Genomic DNA, 21,890 nt, shown 5'->3' with positions numbered 1-21,890 from the left:
ACACAGCTCCTGCTCACTCCCACTGGGAATCAGGAGCACAAGGACTTCAGAGGCCAGGAAAGAGAGGACAGGGTAGCCCAGAAGAGGGGCCACAGGACTGTGCTGCAGACGCAGGTGAGGACAGGAGGCACCTGGGAGGAGATGGTTCAGTCACAGCACTCACCGATCTTGAAGCGTCCCATGTAGTAGATCTGGGTGCTGAGAGCCAGTGAGCCCAAAATGTGAATCAGTGAGAAAATAACCCAGAACCACATGTCATTTTTTCCAAACACCTGAAAGCAAAAACATTTTAAAAGTAAACTGAGCCCTCTTTCAGCAGGACAGTCCTTTCCTGTGCTGTATCACCATGGGACATTAAACAACCTCACTGAATATAAAAAAAAACCCCTAAATCTTCCCACCAGAAAACAGATCTATAAATTCAAAATGAAGTCCAGAGAAGCAAGATTAGCTCAGCATTTGAAGAGGAGGCCATTCTTTCTGAATGCCCCTTTAGACAAGGCTGGCTGGACAGCACTGGCCCAGGGAGCAGAAATACAAGGCCAAGTAAGCTCTCTCTGCTGAGCTGGGCAACAGCTCTCTGGCCAGGAGGTGGATTTTTACAAAGGCAGACAGGGAACCAACCATTACTTTAACAACTGTACTGAAGTAGACAAAAAAGAACAGAACTGCTCTGCAGGCAATTGCTCCTACAGTGCATTTTCATTTTATTTAAGGACTGGAAGTCCTGCAAGGACTGGAATGACTGCAAGCACAGGTTAATGCTACATTAAAATCCTAATTTCTCATTCATACAATAAGAAGTCCAGAAACTCTGATCTGCCATCAGGCTGTGACCACTTCCCCACCCTGGGGCAAAGCATTCTCCTGAAATTTCACTTTGTGTGGGCAGAGATAAAAACCCACACACTAAAAAGCAAGCAGAAAAGACACCTGTCCATGAATGGAACAAGGGAGACATGCTGCTTTCAAGCTCCACTGAACAGCTTCAAAGCATCCCACAAAAGATAGAGCAATTCATAATAAAGTCTCAGTGTTTTGAACCTTGTCAAGATCTACCACACCTATCAAGAGATTCTTGGGAAGTCCCAAGGTCACCAGCTCCTCCTGCATGCCTTATCCGAGAGACAGTCTTGTAAACAGAGACCTCGGCATTATTTGGTAGTGAGGAGCTAACAGCCCACTGGGATCTAGCTGCTAGTTCAGAGCAAGAATTCCATGGATTTTGCCTGGTTACTGATGAATGAAAATGAGTCTTTCAAAAGAAGAGAAGCAGAGACTTCCAAGGAAAAGCACAGCTTGAGGATCCTGGTGAGCCCAGCTCAGTACTCGCAGTGCTACAGGCAAAGTAGCAAACAGGCAAAGTCTCATAGCTTCTGCTCCAGTGCCCTTCCATAGGCAGATACTCCAGGAATTTGCCTGAGAGCCCCCCATGTATCATCCCAATCCTGCTCCTCTCCAGAAATACAAAAATCAACTGCAGGAGCTGTGACAAACAAGATAGAGTACTCCAAAGGGGAGAAATAGGCACAGGCAACTAGGTATAAGATACCTGTCTTGAAGCCCAGCCAGCCTCACCCCTCTTTCCTCAAATGTGAATCATGCCCCAGGAAGACCATCTGTGCACATCTGAATTTTTCCTCTTGAGAAGGATGGCATGTGGTGGGCAAAGCCCAAAACAAGAGCCTGCCTAGAGGAAACTGTTCTGCTCTTCTCCTGCCTGAAAGCTCAGGGGAAGGAAGGAGGAAAGCCCAGCAGAACTGAGAATTCAAATGCTGACAGCTGCTTAACACACTCTTATCTTACTCTGCTGCTTTCCCCAGCCATTTTCACACCTCAGCCACGTTCTCAGCCATGCCACCTCCCTCCCAGAGAAGCAGTGTAGAAGGAGTAAGAGGGAGCCCTACCACTCCAAGGACAGCCAGGGAGATCACCACAGCAAACGAGGCATAGGCGGAGTAGGCGCTGGCATTGATGTCTGGGTGCCGGGTCTGGTAGAGCTTGAGCATGCACAGCCCTGCAATCATGTACATGAAGGAGGTGTCTGTGGAGGGACACAACAGAAACAGTGTGAACACCTTCTGCCAGTGGCCCAGAAAGCTGCTCCAAGGGCACACACAGCATCAGGGATCTGTACCTGCCAGCCTCAAGTTTGGCCCTGCTGCTGCACCACACTGTACAGCACTTTGTGCTTTGCCACCTTGCAGCAGCACATCTTCTGTGCTCTGGGGCAACAGAAACTAAACAGGATCAGAAAATAAGTGCCCACAGGGCATCACAACCGTCTCACTGAGCTTTGAAACAGGCAGGGTCCAGGGAGACTTGCAAGGGTAGAGAGAGATGGGAAACGTCAGCAACTCAGCAAGAGACAGAACATGGCGAATCCTAGCTCCAGCTCAAAAGGAGAAAGGAAAATCAGCTTACCAAACTGGAAATTGGAGTAATTAGGGCAGACGTGGTAACAGGCACTGAGCACCCCTTCCATCATCAGAGCAATGCCCATAGCATAGAAGAGACCAAAATGCTTTGGGATCCCATAGTCCTGGAAGAGAGCAGAGCTGTATAGTGAGTGCCCTCAGTGTCCTGATCACAGGCAAGTTTCCATTCTCCATCACTTCATTCCTCCTAACTCCTACACAAGTCCTCCAGTCACCAGTGCAGCACAGAGTCCTGGGTGCCACCACAGGATCTGGATTTAGATACATGGCATAGCCAGGTGAATCCACAGGCAGCAAACCTAAGCTAATCACCCTGGAAGTTCGCATCTGAAGACCTTGGTGTCTTGGTACTGACATCATGAAAATCTCTGTACTGTACGTCATGCCATACTACATCCTGTCCAAAACAGAGAGGACTAACCAGAATTGCTCTTGTGGTCAGCAGGGTCTTAGAAGCTCTTGAGCAGAGCCCATCAGCCAATGTGAGAAGGCATTTCAGACCCTTACAACTCCTATTGCCTTTACTTGATACCAAGCCCATGAGAACAGAGCTGTTTGTCTCCAGAAACCACCAGCACCTCTGCCCACAGGGCTGCAGATTTCTCCATCCTCTCCCACGAGAGCCTAGAGAAGCTCTGGCTACAAGAATCTCTGCTTCAGAGACTGAGGCAGCCAAATTCCTCTGAGTTATCGTAAGCAGCTCTTGTGTAAGACTAATCAAACTTCACTATAAAGAGAAGCATCTTGGGACACTCCTGCTGTCCCAGTTCCTTCACAGCAAGAACTGCAGGAAAATCCAGAGCCATGGGAATCCTCCCTCTATTAATCTCCTTGTCTTCACAGGCCCAGGCTGGGTCACCAACCACAACAGTATGGACATACTGCAAGCAGTAAAGCACTGGGGTGTGCAGGAACACAAGCATCCCACCTAGACTCTTCTGCACAGGAGGGAAAAAAGAGGAGGATTCAACCTTCCAGCAAGGAAGACAAGTGGAAAACCCATTGTGTACCACTCTGGTTTTTGAGTCCACTCCATGTTCCCTGCCTCCACTGAGCCCCAGGCAGCCATGCCTCCTACCAGGGTGTAGATATCCTTCATGTCCATGGCCCGGCGGTGGAGGATGTCCCTGCGCAACACGATGAGGAGGAAGAGAAAGCCCAGCATCATGTGGCCCACGTTGCTGAGGATGTTGTTGAAGGCACTGCAGGAAAGAAGAAGGTTTAAGGCAAAGGCAGCACAGCAGCAGGAAGCTGAACCCTGGGTTGTGATAAGCTGCATCCATTTTGCTGCCCCCTCCACCACCTTCCACCTCCACACCTGCCAAACTGCAATCTAACACTCCTGATGACAATTTTAATTTGAATAGTTCGCCTGTCCCAGTTCATTTAACACTTCTGAGAGATTCCCAGCTCTGGGCTTTCTTTGCACTCACACATTAATTTAGAGAAATGCTACACTGGAAGGATTGATCTGAACTTCTTTGCAGAGCTGCTGCTCCTTGGAGAAAAGTGTCCAACAGAGTTACAGAAGCACCTCATTGCTGTGCCAAGGATTTGTAAGGGGCACCCAGGTGCCACAAGCTCTAGGGTGAGTGTGTCTCACTGCAACAGAGCAGCACTGCTGAGCAAAACACAAAGATCAGAGTCCTAAACTCCCAGTGGTCTTATCAACATTGCTACTGTGAGCCTGGCAAGCATAAAATCCCGACCTGGGCACAGCACAAACACTCAGGAGGCATGAGACAAATATGCAGTGAGGAAAGGGTCACTCACCTCAGCACCCCAAGGGGATGAGCACACAGAAAGTTGTAATAGCAGATGTCCTGATTGCCAGTCACATTCACCACCTGGACAGATGGGAGGCCTGCCATTAGCAAATCCTCCCTGCTCTGGGGGGTTTGCCCCATGCAAACACAGCACAAACACAAGGTGTACCAGGACACAGCCTAGCTCTAGCCCCAGCACAGGGAGTACTGACATCTGCAAGCAAAGCTTTGAGGGTGGGACAAGATGTTGTCAAGGGCCACAAATCTGATAACAGTCTTCAGAGGAAACATTGTGTGCTCTCAACCCCCCCACCAATAGACCTGCTTGCAGATATCTGCATAACAGCAGGGTAGCAAAGGTTGGGAGAAGGCAGGAGAAATCACAGCAAACACTACTTGCTTTCAGCTGTCTCTTAGAGATAACATCAAATTCCTCCTGTCTCTAAAATGAAACAGGACCCAAATGAGCCATCAGTTGATCAGGAAAACAGCAGCACTCCCACTCCCCAAGCAGAAATAGCAGAAGAGCAAGCCCAATGAGCCAAGCTCACTGTAACATCAACAGAGTGCAGCAGGAGCAGCTAAGGTGAACTGCTCCTCACACAGAGCAGAACTGCTGGGTGATCCCAGTTCCACTGTGACTGTCACCCTTGCCCAACACTACCACAGGGCAAGTTTAAAGCAAGAGGGGGCAGCCATGGGGCGAAACGCACCGTCTGGTAGGTGATGACCAGCTGGATGACCGGCAGGGCGTAGAACACCGCGATGGTGATGATGTTCCTGCAGAGGGGAGACAGCAGCAGCACTTACACACACACCAAAACCAGGGGGGCACACCCAGAAGAAAGCCCCAGAGTGCTCATGGAGGAATGTGTACACCTCTCTGCTCTGGGGTTACCATCTCATTGTGAGCCCCTGAAGCAGACGAGTACACAGGAGGCAAACCAGAGGCAAATGCTAAGGGCACAGGAAAAGCCAGGATGCTGGCCACAAGCTCATGGGTTTGAGTGCCAGTTTCTCTCCATTCCCATTACGTTTCAGTGCACTGGTTGTTACCATGCTTAAAGGCAAATGATGCAAAACAGAATCCACTGCCAGGATCATGCATGCACTGGTCCACAAATATCTTTACTTGAGGTATGTGGGATCTACAGTTACTGATTGGAACAGGGTCAGAATGGGCAACAGGGTAGTTCAGAAGTGGTTCAGAAGAAAGACATGCGGACAGACTCCACAACCAGAGACTCTGGATCCAGAGTTTGGGTCTTACCAGTTTGCTTTCTCCTTACCAGAAATAGATTTTGTATTTTTTGCTGACAATTCTTCGGTCTTTCCTGGACAAATCTGAGAGATAGAGGAACACCTAAAACATTATCAGGTGGGGAAAGAGGGAAGAAAACACAAAAGAACCAAAGTAGATTACAGATGCCAGTAGGAGATCTTGACATATTTGCAGCTTGGTGATATTTGAACTGGTTTTACACAGTGAACTCACTGTGTCCCTTGATTCTATGGGGGTGAGTTCTGCAAAATTCTCTGACCTCCAGGAATGGCTCCAACCACACAGAGCAGTGCAGGATGACAAAAGGAGGCAGTTTGAGAGCTGCCGGCTTAAAGCCCCTCTGTACATGCACTGTAATCACACTACTTGTACTAAATAGCCACCTACTGTTGCAGATTATTTTCTCCCTATCTTCACATCTCCTTGAACTTCTCTGGGCATTTTCCTCCTTTCTCAATAGTCCCCAATACATTTTGATTTTCCATATTAAAGCACTCAATTCACCAGCACACTTATCACAGTGGGAAAACTTCCAGTGACTGAAAAAAGACTAAGAAGCACACTCAGCTGTACTGGATGAAATCCACCCTGAAAGGGAACAGGATTTTTGAGATTTCACTGATGTGACCAGTCCTGGTCATGGCCCAGAGGCGCCCAGGGGCGCGCACCAGCCGTACCTTAGTGCGGATGATGTTCTTGTCACTCTCAATCTCCGGCATGGTGTCGAAGTCGCTCTCCTCCTCCACGGAGCTGTCGGTGTCCGAGCCGGCCGGGGCCCTGTGCTCCGGGGAGGACAGCTGCCGGGCACCGCTGGAGCTGGACTCGTCTGGGCCACAGCAGGGACAAGGAGACACACAGGGTCAGGGCTAAATCCCTCTGTGCACGGCAAAAATCCAGCTGGCTCACATGCTTTGATGCTTTGACAAGTTGATAGGGTCAGTTCAGGGAAAATTTTTTTCCATGATCATCATAGACATATTTGATGTAAAATCCTTTCATTAGGATCTTTTCTCCTGAGAAGCTGAGGGGCCTCAGAAACAAAATGTAAACAATAATTATCTACTGCTGTGGAATGCAACAGGTGGATCTTTGATTGGTCTCATGTGGTTGTTTCTAATTAATGGCAAATCACAGTCCAGCTGTCTCAGACTCTCTGGTCAGTCACAAGATTTTATTACCATTCCATTCCTTTCCTTTCCTTGCAAGCCTTCTGATGAAATCCTTTCTTCTATTCTTTTAGTATAGTTTTAACATATCATTTTCTTTTAATACAATATATCATAAAAAAATAAATCAGCCTTCTGAAACATGGAGTCAGATTCTCATCTCTTCCCTCATCCTGGGACCCCTGTGAACACCACCACCTTTGGTGACCCTGCGTGAAGAAAAATTCCACATTGGGCGAACTCCGAGTGAGAACATTGCCACACATGATCCCAAACCTTCCAGCAGTTTTAGGTGCTCAGCTAAGAGCAGTCTGAAGAACCATTATCTTCCCCTCTCTGCAGCATTTTAGTTTTTACTCTGCTTTTATTCTATTACTTTTCATCTCTTAACATTTTTGACTCTCTAGTAGCCCAGGCTCTGAAATCTGGCATTCTGAGACAAGACAAATACCTCTAGAGAAAGAAGTAGACTGTTAAGGGTCAAAACCACACTCACCTAGTTAACCTTCAGATTTTATGTAAGCTTTATATATATCTAAGCTTTTCTAAAAATACTGTAGAACAGAAGGCAAAGAAGAAAGTCAAATTTTCAAAGCAAGCAGAGTACCAGCTTTATTCCCATTGCATCCCTGGTACGGGGTCACATAAAGGTTAGCAGGACCTGCCTGCACTTCCCACAGGCTGGGCAACTCCCAGCTCATTGCCCACATCGACATGGGCAGAACACAGGTTTCTTCCTCACTTCCCAAATGCTTTTAAAAGATTTCTTTGGAAAAAGGGGAAGGAGGGGTAAAGCGGCCATTAAGCCTTCAGGAAGGTTCTTTCTCCTCTGCCTCTAGGGCATGATTCACCTGTTGGCAGTAAGACATTATTTCTTCCCTAGTGAAACCCCTGGGGGCAAGAAACTCTGATTGTGTCTTGCTTTATGGCACACAACCCTTCAGCCTCCCAGGGACAAGCATGCTTTGGTTTAAAGGCAGGCTGTGAGCTAATAATAGCCTCCTAGAAGCTTGCTTGAGAGGGACCTTTTTCAGTCACTAGTAAATGTCCTGTCTGAAGCAGCATTGTCACCCACAGCTCTCAGGTGACTGTAGCTTTGCCTAAGACATTTCCAATGACAGTCTCTTAGGGCACCTCTTTCAGATTTGCCACTTTTATTATGCAGATGCTTTTCCCTGAAGTGCAACCTGAACCTCACTAACTGCAATTTGGTTGTTTGGGTTTTGTTTTGTTTTTCAATAGTTGCAAGATGCTCCTAAAGTAGCTTGCAGCTTTATTCTCCTCTGATGTTAAATGACTCTAAAAGTGCCTTCCTCCACCCCAGGGAGAAGCCTCCCTGTGCCCCAATTCTGGAATATACTGTACCAATAGCACCGTAGCTGCTTCCCTCAGGAGTGCTGGCTGAGATGGGGTGTGAAGAAGTCATCATCCCAGATCCTGCAATGAAACAGACCCAGGAGGGACTGTTAGCTTCATGTCAGTGCTTCAAAACATCTCTGAGGTGAACACAAACATCCTGAAGAGCTGGAGAGGCTTGGGGAAATGAACATTTCTCTAAACAGATGGCAGCCTCCCTCTAGAGCATACTGTGCAAAAGGGAAACCCTCGTTTTGCAGTGTGAAGGAAACCCATTCCCTTCAGCCTCCCCACACAGGGTGCCAGTGAGACTGGCAGCAGGAGCCCCCTCCAGCACCCTGCACAGATCACACTGTGGGATGCAAGACTTGGTAAATTTTAGAGCAAGTCTCATTATGTTCTTAACAGCCTTCTGAATTTCTAGTTCTTCTCTTTCCCCATCTCATGCAACTCTTCAAATCTCTTCAAATCCTGCTGCCTTCAGCTATCTCTGGAAGAGTCACAGACTTTGGCAGGACAGCTGCTGCATAATTTTAGCCAGTCAAGGAGAAAGAAAAAAATGCTTTATGCAAAAAGTGGTAATAATCTCGTGCTGATGACAAGAAGGGCAAGCCTTTGAGGGCTAGGAACATCCTGCCTCCTGCCCACATATATGAAGCAAGGAGGAGTACTCTCCTGCCTCCACATTCCCTCTTTTTGCTTCCAATGGTGGAGCTCAGCAGCTGACCCACATGGCAGGAAACAAAGCCAGCTGAATCCCTTCACTGAGAGGTCAGTCACAACAGGGAGGGAAGCAAGGCAGCAGGAACAGGACCATGGTTTCCAGTAGTGACAAACAGTGAGACAGGTTAAGAAGTTGCTTTAAAGCTTCATCCCTGCAACAATCTCATGTGGTCAGTTAGCAGCACAGTAATGCAGAACATGGCACAGTATTTAAAGCCTTACTGCAGCCTGGCAATGGCCTAGCTTCCCAGTACCTGACTGGTCTCAAAGTGACAGGCACAGAGTGCTCTTTCCAACTGGAAATTCTGGGCATTTCTGTAACACCTGGCATAGGTTTTTATACCATTTTCATCAGCCACAAACGTAGAGAGATCTAAAACTTATCCCTGACTGAATCCAGGTCAAATATCATTCAGCGATGATATTTGATATTTCAATTCACAATTACTGCCTTTTTTTTTTTTTTTTTTGCATGTCTGCTGTGCTTGTTGGGCTGGGGGCTAAGACTTGGTCTCAAATTTTGGCTCCTTTAGGCTCCTGCCTCAACCCCTCTGTCAGAGAAAACAAACAGCTCAGAGGAGCTTCAGAAGGGGAACATGGCATGGACTGAGCACCAGAGGGAGGGCTCTGGCACACTGCAGCCCCCAGGTGACAGCCCTTGAGCCCTGGGCTGAGATTGGCAGGATGTTGTTTTAGGTTGAGGCATGAGCAAGATGCAGCTTCTACTCATCACCTCCAATCCAATCTCCCTCTCTCATGGAAGCTTTTCCTGATTTGGAAATCCAGATCACTGGGAAGAGGGCAAAAGCATTTCCCTATGTTCACATCAGCAAGGTACTAGCACAATTCCTAGGCCTGTCAGTCCTGTTCCACGAGGATACTCCCTCCTAATTTTAGACCAGGCTTTATTCTCTCAAGTGACCTGTCAACCTTCTCTCCCAAGTTACCAAAGATTTCAATCTGGACAAAGCAGGCAAGCCAAGGAGAAAAAGCACTCTGCCCTGACTCTAACAGCTACTTTGGACCCAGCTCACCCACTAATTTCCATCCCACTTCCCACTGGGAGAGTGAGTCAGCAAAGTAAATGTACCACACCAGGCGTGGCTCCTCCAGCTATTGCCTCCACCAAACAGTGAGGATGTGAAAGGGAAGGTGTGCCATGGGATTAAAAAAAAAAAAAAATAAAAAAAAAAATAAAGGGAACCACAGAGGCCCCAGATATAAGATGGATAACAAGAGCAAGGAGGTACATGGAGTGGCAGGACATTCCAAGACCAATGGCAAAGACACATTGCTGAGCACTTCCATCCAGTCCCTTGGTGGGGAAAAGGAATAGGGGGTAATGAAGAAGGCAAGATCCAGGGGTACTTGGGAGGGAAAGAAATTCCAAAGGGTGGGAAGGGGATTAAAAAAAAAACAAACAGAGAAAGCCAGTGTGTCCACTGATCTGGAAGACAGGAAAGCTGCTAATTACCATTTTATAAGCATCAGTCAGACACACCCTGAAGAGACAATAGATGAAGAAACAGCGTGTGGGTAGGACATGATTCCCCCCCAGAGGAAAGGACATGGCTGCACATTCAGTGCCAGGTATGTGAAAGTGGCAGTGCATTACAAGGGAGAGGACAGGTCACAGAAGCAGCAGGTGCCTCTGGGAGGAAAGCTGTAAACTATGAAGAACTGTGCTCCTCTCTCCCTCCACAGGGATGCTGTTCAGCAGTCCTCCAGGCTCAGCAACCCAGTTCTCTACTCTCCAGGTGCCTACTAAGTCCAGCATCTGTGCCCGGCAGCTCTTTGGGAACTTTCCAAACACCAGAATTTAACTTCCCCCTCTCAGCAGGGCAGTTTAGAAGGCAGCTTCTAAGTTGGCTTCAGCACATTAAACCTCAGCTGCAGCACCAGCAGCACTCCCTGGGACTTCTGGTCTCACCTGGCTGAGACTGTGCTTCCTTGTCTTAGACAGTGACTCCTTGTCAGCACCCTGGAGCTCTTCCACAGCCTTGGACAGGTCCCTTCAGCTTACTCAAACTTCCCAACACACAGGCCTTTCCCATTGCTCCAGTGCCCTAAGACCTGCTCTTGTTCTACAGCAGGATCCATCCCAAATGATATAAAATTAGATCATATTTATGGACACTTTTACAGTTCCCTGTACATGCTGTGAAAAAAAAAAAAAATCCTTTCACATGTATTCCAAATACAGGGATACATGTGGATCTTAGTGGCTGACAAAACAAGTCTAAGAATTCAAATGTCCCCAGGTCCTCAGCACAAATATTAAGCCAATTAATGCCAGTCAGAGTGAAGTTCCACTGCTGATCCTTTAAACACAGCTCAGTTATACTACCCTGCTTATCTGATGGGATGCAGCAGACCAGAGAGACTGAAAATGCTCACATCAAAAAAGGAATAACATCAAGAACCTCTCAATGCTGCCAAGACTATGTTCTCCCTTCCTCTAGGAGAGAGGTACAAATGACCTCAGCACCAATGCTTTGAACTACTTTGCAGGCACTAAATATTTAATCAAAATGAAAAGATCCCATGCCTCACCAGAAAGCAAGAAGATCCCAGTGCCCCCATCCACATGACAAAAACTTCCATCTTTCACTGGCAGCTTCTTAGATGCAGCCCTGTTTTTATAAGGCAGAAGGCTGCAGCTTGTGGAAATGTGGGTGCAGCACAAAGTAAACTGAATCCAATGCCAACACAAATATCATAAACACAACTACCTAACTCTGTTAGTCATTCATTCAGCTGGCTGCCTGCAATGTCCAGTGAAAAACAATTTAACATTTAAATTCAATTAAAAGACCACATGCTTAAACCAGGTAGAAGAATTCTTAAAGCATAAGAGCTGACATACTCAAAAGTGCCTTGCTTAAAAATCAGCAGACCTGGCATCAGGAACATTTGCCTGTAGCCAGGTCCAGGCAAGGCTTGGGCCTCCTCTACCCCTTTAAAGGCAGCTCCTAGGGGCAGGAGTCAGGACCAGGTTCAGGGCAGCTGGCTTCAAAGGACTCTTGTGAGGGCAGAGAGGGAGCTCTAACATCTTTCCTCAGCACCAGAGACTGTGTGAGCTACCAGGGAAGACAGCTCCAGGACAGAAGGTACTGGACTGACAGCCTGTCCTGTGCCTGGCCTGGGGCCTGTGCTGCTCACTCAAAGCTGTCACACGACAGAGAAGAGACCTTACCATGCTCAGGGCTCAATCTCCCAGCTGAAGCCTTCCTCTGAACCCTGCAAAGCAACAGACAGCACTCATGAGACAGCCAACAAACCTCAGCACCTGCCAGCCATGGCAGGATTATCTAGGACACCAACAGGTAAATACGGCACAAGCTCTAAAAAAACAAACAAAACCAACAAAAATAAGCACAAAAGAAACAAACGCACATAACAACAAAAAAGAAGAATACTGCTTGGACTGGACACAACTCAGCCATGACTGCTTGCTGTTTGTCTCTCTAACTTCCAAAGCAACAGAGGGCTTTTTCACCCCCTCAGCTATCCACCAGAGGCAGGACAACCATTTCCATGACTTATCCCATCCTACACTGCTCAGTATGCTGGGAGAGACCTTCACACCATTTTTCCAAACCTATCTTCCCTGCTCAGGGGAACAAACATGTATGAATCTCCTGAAGTGGCAGCAGGGTTTAGAGGCACTCACTAGCACAATGTTCAAGAAGCCCATATCACCTCTGTCAATGCAGATATCAAGCAGAAAGAAGATGGTAAAAAACAAACAAACCAACAAAAACCCCCTGCCAACATACTGCCACAACACAGAAAAATATCAGCAAATAAGAGCACACACTTAAGTAATTTCATTGAGTTGTTCCAATGAAATGTATTTTCATTGATGTGTCATGAAGTTAAGCCATGCCCATGCTGATACTCTTCTCAACACAAGCCCAGACACCAAAGTCTGGGGCAGGGGAGGCAGGTAAGGAAGGAAACAGCATTTTCCTTCCTTACTCCTTCCATGGAGTCCCAGCATTCTTGGGACTCCAAGGCCCAATTTGTGTCACTGCACTTACTGCAGTTCTCAGTGCAGCATGCTCTCACACTCCATATCCCAGACTGGTCCCTTCACAATTCCCACCTGCTGCCCAGTGTCCTTACATAAGAAAACACAGGGCTGGGGCACTGCAAGACTGGGAGGGCAGACCCTTAGATTATCATCCTTCCCATGGTCCCCATAGCAGAGGAAGAAGTATTTTCTGGCTCATGATCAGCAGGAGCCCACTGAGCAGTCATGGACTTCTTCAGCTGCTCTGCTTAGATTCTTGCCACCCCACTCATCCCAAATCTTCTGCAGGGTGTGGTGCCCCTGATGACAAGAAACAGAAAGGCTGTTCTTTTATAACCCCTTGACTCACCTAATGTAGTGCACAAAAGCAACAACCACTGAGCCCAGGTAAAAGGAGAGGAAACCCAGGAAGCTGAAGAACATGGCCTGCACATAAACAGACTCTGAGGAAAGAGAAGGGATCAGTCAGCTCACAGGGCAGCAACAGCACCTCTCAGGGTCACCACTCTTCCCAATACCACCTTGTAAAAATGCCCAGCCCCAAACAGCCCTTCCAAACCCATTTGCTTTCTTCAAAAGGCCTTGACAGAACCTGTTCAGCATGATCCGCCCCCATTTCTTCACCCCCAGAGCTAGCTGGTGTGCCACACAGCCCTTCCTGGAAGGGAGCAGGCTCCAGGTGGTTTTGTCTCCTTAGCTGGAGCTGTCTGCACCATTCCTTCAGAGGCTGCTGGCCCAGTCACACCCCTGTATTCAGAAGTGCCAAGTTCCCCTGCAAAGTTGCATTGCTCTGCCCAAAGACACTGACTTTTAATGGAGGGCACAATCGTCACTTGAAGGTTCTTTGTCCTCTGCAGGTTCCAGGTACGGTTGACATTCCCTGTGAGATGCATAGTGTACAGAAAATATAAAAACAATCAACATTAATGATTTCTAGCACTGATCTTGGTTCTCTGAACTTGCAAAACTAACAGGGTCTGGCTTTTCACTAAAATGTGTAGGTGGTTTTGCTTAAAAATGTTCTCTGATCTATCAATATACAGCTCTTCCCAAATCTTTCCCTGTTCACAAACTTTTTTCAGACAAGAAATCCCTGCTTCAGCCTTCCATATATTGCTTCATTCTGGATCCCTGAATCCCAAAGGCATCTCAACTCCTATTTAGTTAATCCCCAAAGGAGAGGTTCTCTTATTACAGGCAGTGGGAGTCCATTTTTGCCTTAGGCCAAATCTCTGTGAGTAAAACATTTCTGTGCAGGATGCCACTACAGGAACTTGCTCTGTTTCTGCAGGGCTTAGCGCACCTGGCCAGCACAGCTCTGCTGACAGCATTAGGATGAGAGAATCACACTCCAAAGGGCACACTTCTTTTTTTGTGGGAAAACTGGGGCAGAAAGGTGGCAGGGGAGTAGCAAAAAGCTGTTGAGGGAGCCCAATATATCTGCTGGTTGCAGCCTTGCTTCTTCTACAGGGAGGAATTTTTGAGGCTTTGAGAATAGGAATGTTCCCACTCCAGTTACAACCACTGCATGAGTGGTGGAGACTTTGCTTTTACCACTGCCCAGCAAGTGGACAGAGTGTTTTCTGGCTGGAAAAGACACTAGAACAAGTCTTTTGTAAAATTATTCTCCCAGAATTGCCAATTTCAGAGCTGTCACAGATCCCAAGATAGCAGTTGGAGAAGATGCTTTCTGCAGGAACTGAGACTCTATGGAGCCAGGAGGATAATACAGCAGCAGGGAGCAGAGGTGAGAACCAAACAAAAGGCTGTAAGCAGCATTGCCTGGATGACTCCAGTGTCTCCCAAGGCCCCAGTGGTGCTGCTGAAAAGCACATAACCCCAGCATGCCAGGCACTGCACTAGCCAGCCACCTCCTGCATTTATCAGGACTTTTAACCTGCCCAACAATATCAAATTGATACTTCACTCTTCCTCACAACTATCTGGGTAAGACAGACCTACACAATCACCTGGTGGCATCCCACAGGAAGGTCCTAAAAGACACCCACTGCTCCATCACTCAGATGCAGCAATCAAATCCACCTCCCAGAACAACTCACCATGAATTGAAGAAGGCACAGAACCCCCACAGGCGTAATCCTCTGGCTTGATGACGAACACAACGAAGAACTGCTCACCTGGGAAATCTTTTCTCTGCACAGAAGGATGGAAGAAGACAGAAAATCCATGAGACACAAAGCCTCTCCCCTCCAACAGGCCAGACACAAAGCCTCTCCCCTCCAACAGGCCAGAGATCAGGTTTTAATTGCTACACAGGCAGCAGAAAACACTGGGACACAAATCAGCATCTCACCTGCACAGTTATGGCTGCCTGCTTTGTCATAGACTGATAAACTCCATTGAACTCCACGTTATGGTCCAGGTCATACACTGGGCACTAAAACAGACAGCTAAGGGTTAAACCAGGGACAACATCCAAACTATTTTCTAAGGAAGCCAGCTGGAAAACACAGCACAAAACAGCCCTAGCTGGGGTATCCAAGGGAATAGAACCTCTTGCATCTCTGTCTGCTCCCATACTGCAGCCCCCTGCATTATTCAGGGAGGTGGGAAAGGAGAATAAGTATGGGGCTATTTCCCAGCTGCAAGCAACAGCCAACCTCCATGACAGGAACACCCCAGGAAAAGGGGTGAAATATACAGAAAGGAGCAAAACTCAAGGCAGAAAGACATTGTGTGTCTGAAAATCAGAAGTTCCCCAAGCTGCCTTGAGCCAGGGGAAAGTCAAAGGAACAACATTGTTCCCTCCCTGAGGCACCAACATTCCACCCAACACCCTCCATGGAGAGACAGAGCCACATCTCAGGGCAGCAGGGAACCTCACAAGGGAGACATGAAGTCCCTCTGTGGAATGTGTTCCCTATGGATAGGCTAGAAAGGAACAGCTTGTTCACCTATTTACAACAAAAGTCTCTGTATGAGCTGCTTGAACTCAGCATCTCTGTCTTGGCCTCCTTCCCACAGAATTTTCATTCCTCTTTCAGGGGCTCCCTTCACCACCACCACCAGGGCAAAGCCCTGCCTTGGGCTTTTCCCTCTGCAGGGCCCAGACCTCTCAGAGCTGGACACAGCTCCAGCAAGCAACTCCTCACCCTCCTCTGCTCTGACTTACCACAATATCCTGCACAGAGACAACTGAGCATGGGTAGGCTGCATCAGACACCACATTGATAATGACTGAATCGACATCCTGAGGAAATTTGTACAGAAAATACTGTGGAGAAAGCAGAGTACAAGAGACATAGTCCAGAAATCACCCTTGGCAGTATCTTCAACACCATCCCAAGCTACCTCAACAGCCCTAGGCGGGCTTTGGGGTTGGATGTGGATGGCTTTCATAAAAAAAATCAGATTTTAAATATTAAGGCCTTACACTACAGAAGAGCAGAATAAATATACACAGGCAACTGTCCCTCTTGCACAGTATGCTATTAGACACAAACATCCTCAATGTGCAAAATACAGCATTGATCCCTTCCCCTCTTTCCCACCTGATGAAGGTAAAGTGACTTCATTTTACACTCCATTCCATTTTACATTGATATGAGCAATTTCCAGATGTCTCCATTACTGCTGGCTGTACTTTCATATATGGAAAACATCATGGGCTTTCTCAAATGGGTTGCCTCAAAGACAGACCATGAACAGTATTACGTCAAATGGCTGAAACTCTGTCAAGAGTTTCATAAATAAATGATTGATATTAGTTAAGGGATTTGGGGTTGCTTGTTTGCTTTGATGGCAAAGCATAATGGGGGTTTCTCTTTGCACTTCAGCTTTGAAAATAATTCAGCTGTAACTCTAAAAAAATTTGTGAGACACTAGTATCTGGCAATATTCCTACTTTTCCTGGGTGGGGGGGAGGAATGGCATCTCCTTCATTGAGCAGGCCCACAGGACAGTTTGTGGGGTTAGAAAAAGCTGTTTTTTCAGAGCTGGGCAAAAGATGTCCCAGGCAATATCATTATTTGTATATTTGTTCAGTAAAAAGTTTGATGCACTGCAGGAGAAGTGGGGCTCCTGTGCCTGCCCCAGCAGGATGTTTCTTGCAAGGGCTCCCATTATCCCACTTGGAGGCCAGACCCTGAGAGCTCAGGCTCCAAGGCACAGCTACCCCGAGGGGCTCATGGGCACCTCACACCCCCTCAGAGGGACACAGGCTGAGGAGTGCCCCCAGCCACCTCCCTCCCTTCCATATGGTCACCAGGCAGCCACTGCTGCCACACAGGGAGCTACCACAACCACCACCTCTGCTCCAAAACCATCACCTGAGACTTTCCCAACTGTAGAGCTCCCTTTCTGGCACATAAATTTTAGTGCTGAGCAAGGGCCAGCTGTTTCCTGTTTCTCTTCCCCCATGCCAATCCCAGGAATTACAGCCCCAAAGTGGGAGGGCAGGGACAAGTAGGAAATCACCCAAGCCTTTTCCAAGCTGCCCATTTCTACTAAAGCATTTACTCCCAGAACCCCTCCCCAAGCAGGGTCTCTTCCCTGCTGCAGGAGTGCTGGCTCCAACCACAAGTCTCTACAAAGGGCAAACTCACCAAGCCAGTTTCCTCAGCAGAGCAAGTTTTGTCTGCACCAAGCAAGGACACAGGCAGGCTGAGCTCCTTGGCTTCCCAGGGGCACTTTTTCCCCTTGGAAAGTTTTAGGGGCATAAGGATCACATTTTTTAGTTCATAAGGGCTCTTCTATAATTTCCTCTAAGCCACGCTTGCACCAAGGTACAGAATTAACACAAGGGCATTGAGGCCAGCAGATCCCTGCTGCACACACTGCAAGTGTTAAAAACACATCCAGCCAACACTTCTCACCTATACAAGCATATCCAATTTCTGCTTCTGCCCTCAGGCACAAGCTGGGCTCCAGACACCATCTCCTTCAGTTGTTATGGTTTCTTACAGCACCCATCTAGGTTTTAAATCACCTTTTTTCCCTTCTCCCTATAGACTGCTTAGTACTTTGATTTACAAAAACCTCAGCATTATACCATTTAAGAAGCAGTCTTCTGCTCCTCACATCTGGTTATTAAAGTCATAAATCTCATATTATTAATTGTGCCAAAAAATCAGACCACAGTCACAAAGTTAATTTCATATCCTAAACATTCTATATTCACGTCACAAAATCCTAAGTAATGAGTGCTTACAAAGAGTCACCATCATTCCCTATGCTTTTATAGTATAAAACACTGCATGAATCTGCAAACCAGATTAAGACATTTGTCAGCAAAAAGGATTAGCTAGGATGCCTGGTAATACAAAACCTAAAATTAAATGGTGTTATTAACAGTGAAAGCAACAACAACAACAGAGTCCCAGAAGCCTGGGTAAATCACACACCCTCCTAGCTCTACAAGTTCCTATAGCTCTACAGTTACTGCCAACAGCATTTTCATTCAAGAGGGGATTTGTATCTGCAGGGCTCTAAGCAAAGCTGCTCAGCTGGAGGGGCTGCTCATACATGCTTCCTTCTGAACTAACAGACATACTGATGCCTTAAGTTTTAGCTTTCATACTTTCTAGATTCTGTTCTGTATTAGTATATAACTCTGAACTTCATATAGAAAGATAAAAGATGACATCAAACACTTGGATGTAGTAAGACATACAAGCAATCTACACAGGATTTCTCCTTACCTGGGGCTGGGAAGGGCTGGCAGTGAAGTTAAAGGCTTTGTTGGTCCTAGAAAACAAATGCCAGAATGTTGAAGTCTAAAACTTTAGAGATGGAACACACCCAAAGTACCCCCAGATTAAACAAAAGAAATTTATTTTTTCCCCCTAGGAAGGAAAAATAAGGGAAGAGTAGGCAGATGGACCAAGTCCCTTAAGTGATGTTCAAGTGGTACATGAAGAAATTGCATTTGTATTCTCACATCCCAGCTTACTCAAGTTGGAAGTTCTCCAGCCTGGTGACAAGCAGCTCATATGCAATATTGAACGGTGCCATGGAAGCCACATCCACAAATATGATCTGCTCAGAGGGTCTTGTTTCAGGTGTTGGCTCAGAGGGACACAGGGTCCGACTCACTTCTTGGTAATTGTAGGTCCTCTGATAGCTACAACAGCCAGGGAAAGGAGGGAAGAGAAAGTTGGGTAGGAGAGAGAGAGAGAGAGCAGTTAAGAAGTTTTTCAGCACTATTAAGAATGGCATCATTTTGCCTCTGTTTGCATAAGTGAAATTTTCATCTAAAAGGCCAGGAGCATTCACTCTTTTATTCAGCATTCAAACTCCACCTCTGCTGCCTCTTGCAATCTGCCCAAGCGACTGGTCATCCTCAACATTTCACTTCCCTCAGGGATGCCCACGACAGCTGTGGATTTCTAACATCTGCCATTTAGTGGAGGCAAAGAGAGCACTGGCAGCCACTGCTGTACCCATCACCTGCATCAGGCAAAACACTGCAGGATATCTGCTGCTGGCACCAGGATTCAGTCACAGGATGAAGCTTCACCTCTGAAATGGACTAAGGCGCCTGAAAATTCTCTATTTGCAGCCCACTGAGCCCTGGGGTTAATGAAGATACAAAGCAGTATTGCTTTCATAAAGAAGCAGCCCCAAAACAACCACTCCCTAGAATAAATGTTCCTGAGGTGAGAAGCAGAAGCTCTTTTTCCAGAAATACACTGTTACACAGAAGCTACAGTGCTCTTTCAAGAGCCTGTTCAATCCCTGTCCCAAACCAGAGCCCAGGAACCACCTGCACACATGGCAGGCTGCTGTGGAATGACAGCAAGGATGTGTGGTAGACTCAGTGACTGGTGCCACGGGCAGATCCCTGCAGACAAGCCTCCTGGTGCTCTGTGCACATATCTGAGAAGCTAAGAGCCAAGAGCAGGCTGCAAGTGAGAGGTGACCTATGAAATCCTGCTCTCCCTACACCCAGCTGGCAGCGAGCAAGGACCAACCAAGCCCTGCAGTGTGCACAGGTTACAAGAAGCAGCATCGAGGGAGGCTGCTGATGAACACAGCTGGTAGAGGAGCATGCAGAGAGAGGAGAGTGTCACAAAGAAGAGCCTCCAGTACTTACAGGCCTCGGAAGATCAGTGGCACCTGCCAGGAGAGCACTCCCTTCTGCTGGCGGACCACAAACAGGACGGGGTACTGGAGGTTCTCGGAGCTGCTGTTCACGTACACCCGCACTGCATCCACCTGTGGGGAAACAGAGCATAACTGAAGGTGGAGAACAAGGCAGCTCCAAATCTAGGTGGGAAAAGCCTTTCCTCCTTCCTCAGTCTGACCTAGGTGCTGACAATATGCACAGGGAGATCACCAGACTAACTATTCAGATCCAGAAGTCCTTTACAGAAGTGCCTCTCTGCTGATGCTGCAGTCCAGAATCACAGCCCTGTGCCCAGGGCAGTGGACAAATGCAGAATAAATAAGAGAGTTCAGTACCTTCTGTTGGGAGCAATCTACATAACTTACCTCACAAAAATTAAGCAAGCAGATGTGGACACACAAGACAAAGACTCAAAGCTACAACTAAGAATTTTCTTGCCGGGACTCTTATGTGCCCAACCCAAACAACATTACTGGGAAAGTCACAAAGATGACATCAAGAGCCAAGGATGAAAAAGCAGATTAGCAGTGGGCTGTTGTGTAAACAATTGCAATATGACCATAATCCCACCAAACAAAACAGGAATATACTGCTGACTGCCCTCAAGTGGACAAGAAAGGCTGCTTGTGAGAACTGTTTTAATGCAGCCCACTTCACCAGCAATTGAAGTTTCTCCTTACATTATCATTGGCCACCATGTGGTTGCAGAAGTAGGACAGCTGTGGTGTAACACACCCTCAGTTCACTATTTAAGAAGCAAGAAGTTTGTCTGTACCACATAGAAATATCACCATTGCCATTTGAAAACAGCATCCCTTCAGCTCCCTCTCCAGAACTGTAGACACTGATGAAGAATACAAAATACAAGAGTTCATAACTCATCATATGATAAGAAACAGTCCATCTCAACTAGAGGCCTTGAAATAATGAAAACATATTAAGTAGATAATACATACACATTTTAAACCTGCCACATCCTGAAAGATTATAATGGACTCTCACTAGATCAGTAAAATGCTTCCCACAGATATTCTGATTTTATTCCCTCCAAGAAGAGTAAAGGGTCAAGGAGGTAGCACACTCTGAAAAGAGCATACAGAATTAGGAAGCTAGAAGAAGGAGAGTTATCAGAGACAGCAACTTATTCTTACCCTTGGGACACCAGTTTCAGAGAAATTACTTACCTCTGCAATTCCAAGTAAAAGAAAATTTCCTATTTATTCTTGTTTGGTGATTCTTGACTCACATGAGAGTTGAATCTAGTAGAACAAAACACCTTCCTGAAAGCCATAATCAGCAGTTTTCCTGACATTATTACCATAATACAGAGGCAACAGACACCAATTCCTAAAAAAATTAAGTCTTCAACAACAAAAAAACCAAATAATTTAATTAAAACTCCCTTGAAATAGGAGGGCAGACATTAGAATCCTTTCTCATTGCCTTCTGGCTTCTAAACCTTTGCAAAGCTTTTCTGGTCTGCTTTCCAGTTTTTCCTTCCAGTCACAAGAACTATATATGCAATTTTGTTTCCAAGTATATTTCACCATAAAGCGCTAAAACAAAGCTAAGAAAAACAGCAGCACAAAGCAAAACACTCAAGGAACACATGAAGGGTGTCACCACAGCAGCACTGGAAGATAACTCAGTGGCTTGCTTACTCCCTGCAGCTGCCCCGAGGGAGCCAAGCCAGCACACACTGGTGTGACTTGGACACACAGGGACTGGGCTGAACAAGCTCCTGCTTGTTTCTTGGTGTTTGCTGTGACAGGGAGTGAGGACATGAAGGAAGCAACTGGAACTGAACAAGAAAACAAATCTAAGGAGCATGAAGACAAAATGGTCAAGCCAGTCTCCTGCAAGGACATGGAACAATTCTCCACCCAAGGGGAAAACAACTATCACTGCAGAAAGGACACATTTCAGCTGCCTGTCCAGCAGCTTTTTGCACATGAAACAGTCCAAGCAAGCCCACCTCCACAGGTGAAGTGATTCTTGCTTGCCTCAGGCTGGACAAGCCTCTGTGAACCCTCCAG

General features: G+C 46.9%; 1 protein-coding gene across 1 annotated transcript in view; it reads right to left on the bottom strand.

Moving 5' to 3' along the window:
• SIDT1 (SID1 transmembrane family member 1) overlaps nucleotides 1-21,890 on the bottom strand; it is a 39,686-nt gene that overhangs the window by 6,221 nt on the left and 11,575 nt on the right. The window contains exons 2-19 of the mRNA XM_059493785.1: nucleotides 19,822-19,943; nucleotides 18,679-18,849; nucleotides 18,428-18,473; nucleotides 15,901-16,002; nucleotides 15,082-15,165; nucleotides 14,828-14,921; nucleotides 13,576-13,647; nucleotides 13,117-13,210; nucleotides 11,928-11,971; nucleotides 8,018-8,089; nucleotides 6,164-6,312; nucleotides 5,494-5,567; nucleotides 4,918-4,984; nucleotides 4,212-4,285; nucleotides 3,517-3,640; nucleotides 2,425-2,542; nucleotides 1,908-2,044; nucleotides 164-272 (exon numbers count right to left, since the gene is read on the bottom strand). Of these exons, the coding sequence (XP_059349768.1) occupies nucleotides 164-272; nucleotides 1,908-2,044; nucleotides 2,425-2,542; nucleotides 3,517-3,640; nucleotides 4,212-4,285; nucleotides 4,918-4,984; nucleotides 5,494-5,567; nucleotides 6,164-6,312; nucleotides 8,018-8,089; nucleotides 11,928-11,971; nucleotides 13,117-13,210; nucleotides 13,576-13,647; nucleotides 14,828-14,921; nucleotides 15,082-15,165; nucleotides 15,901-16,002; nucleotides 18,428-18,473; nucleotides 18,679-18,849; nucleotides 19,822-19,943 (1,753 nt within the window). The remainder of the gene's footprint in view (nucleotides 1-163; nucleotides 273-1,907; nucleotides 2,045-2,424; nucleotides 2,543-3,516; nucleotides 3,641-4,211; nucleotides 4,286-4,917; nucleotides 4,985-5,493; nucleotides 5,568-6,163; nucleotides 6,313-8,017; nucleotides 8,090-11,927; nucleotides 11,972-13,116; nucleotides 13,211-13,575; nucleotides 13,648-14,827; nucleotides 14,922-15,081; nucleotides 15,166-15,900; nucleotides 16,003-18,427; nucleotides 18,474-18,678; nucleotides 18,850-19,821; nucleotides 19,944-21,890) is intronic.

Source organism: Ammospiza nelsoni, chromosome 2, assembly GCF_027579445.1.
Source record: "Ammospiza nelsoni isolate bAmmNel1 chromosome 2, bAmmNel1.pri, whole genome shotgun sequence".
Classification (NCBI taxonomy): domain Eukaryota; kingdom Metazoa; phylum Chordata; class Aves; order Passeriformes; family Passerellidae; genus Ammospiza; species Ammospiza nelsoni.
The sequence above is the reverse complement of the archived record's forward strand: the minus strand, read 5'-3'. Positions and strand labels throughout refer to the sequence as shown.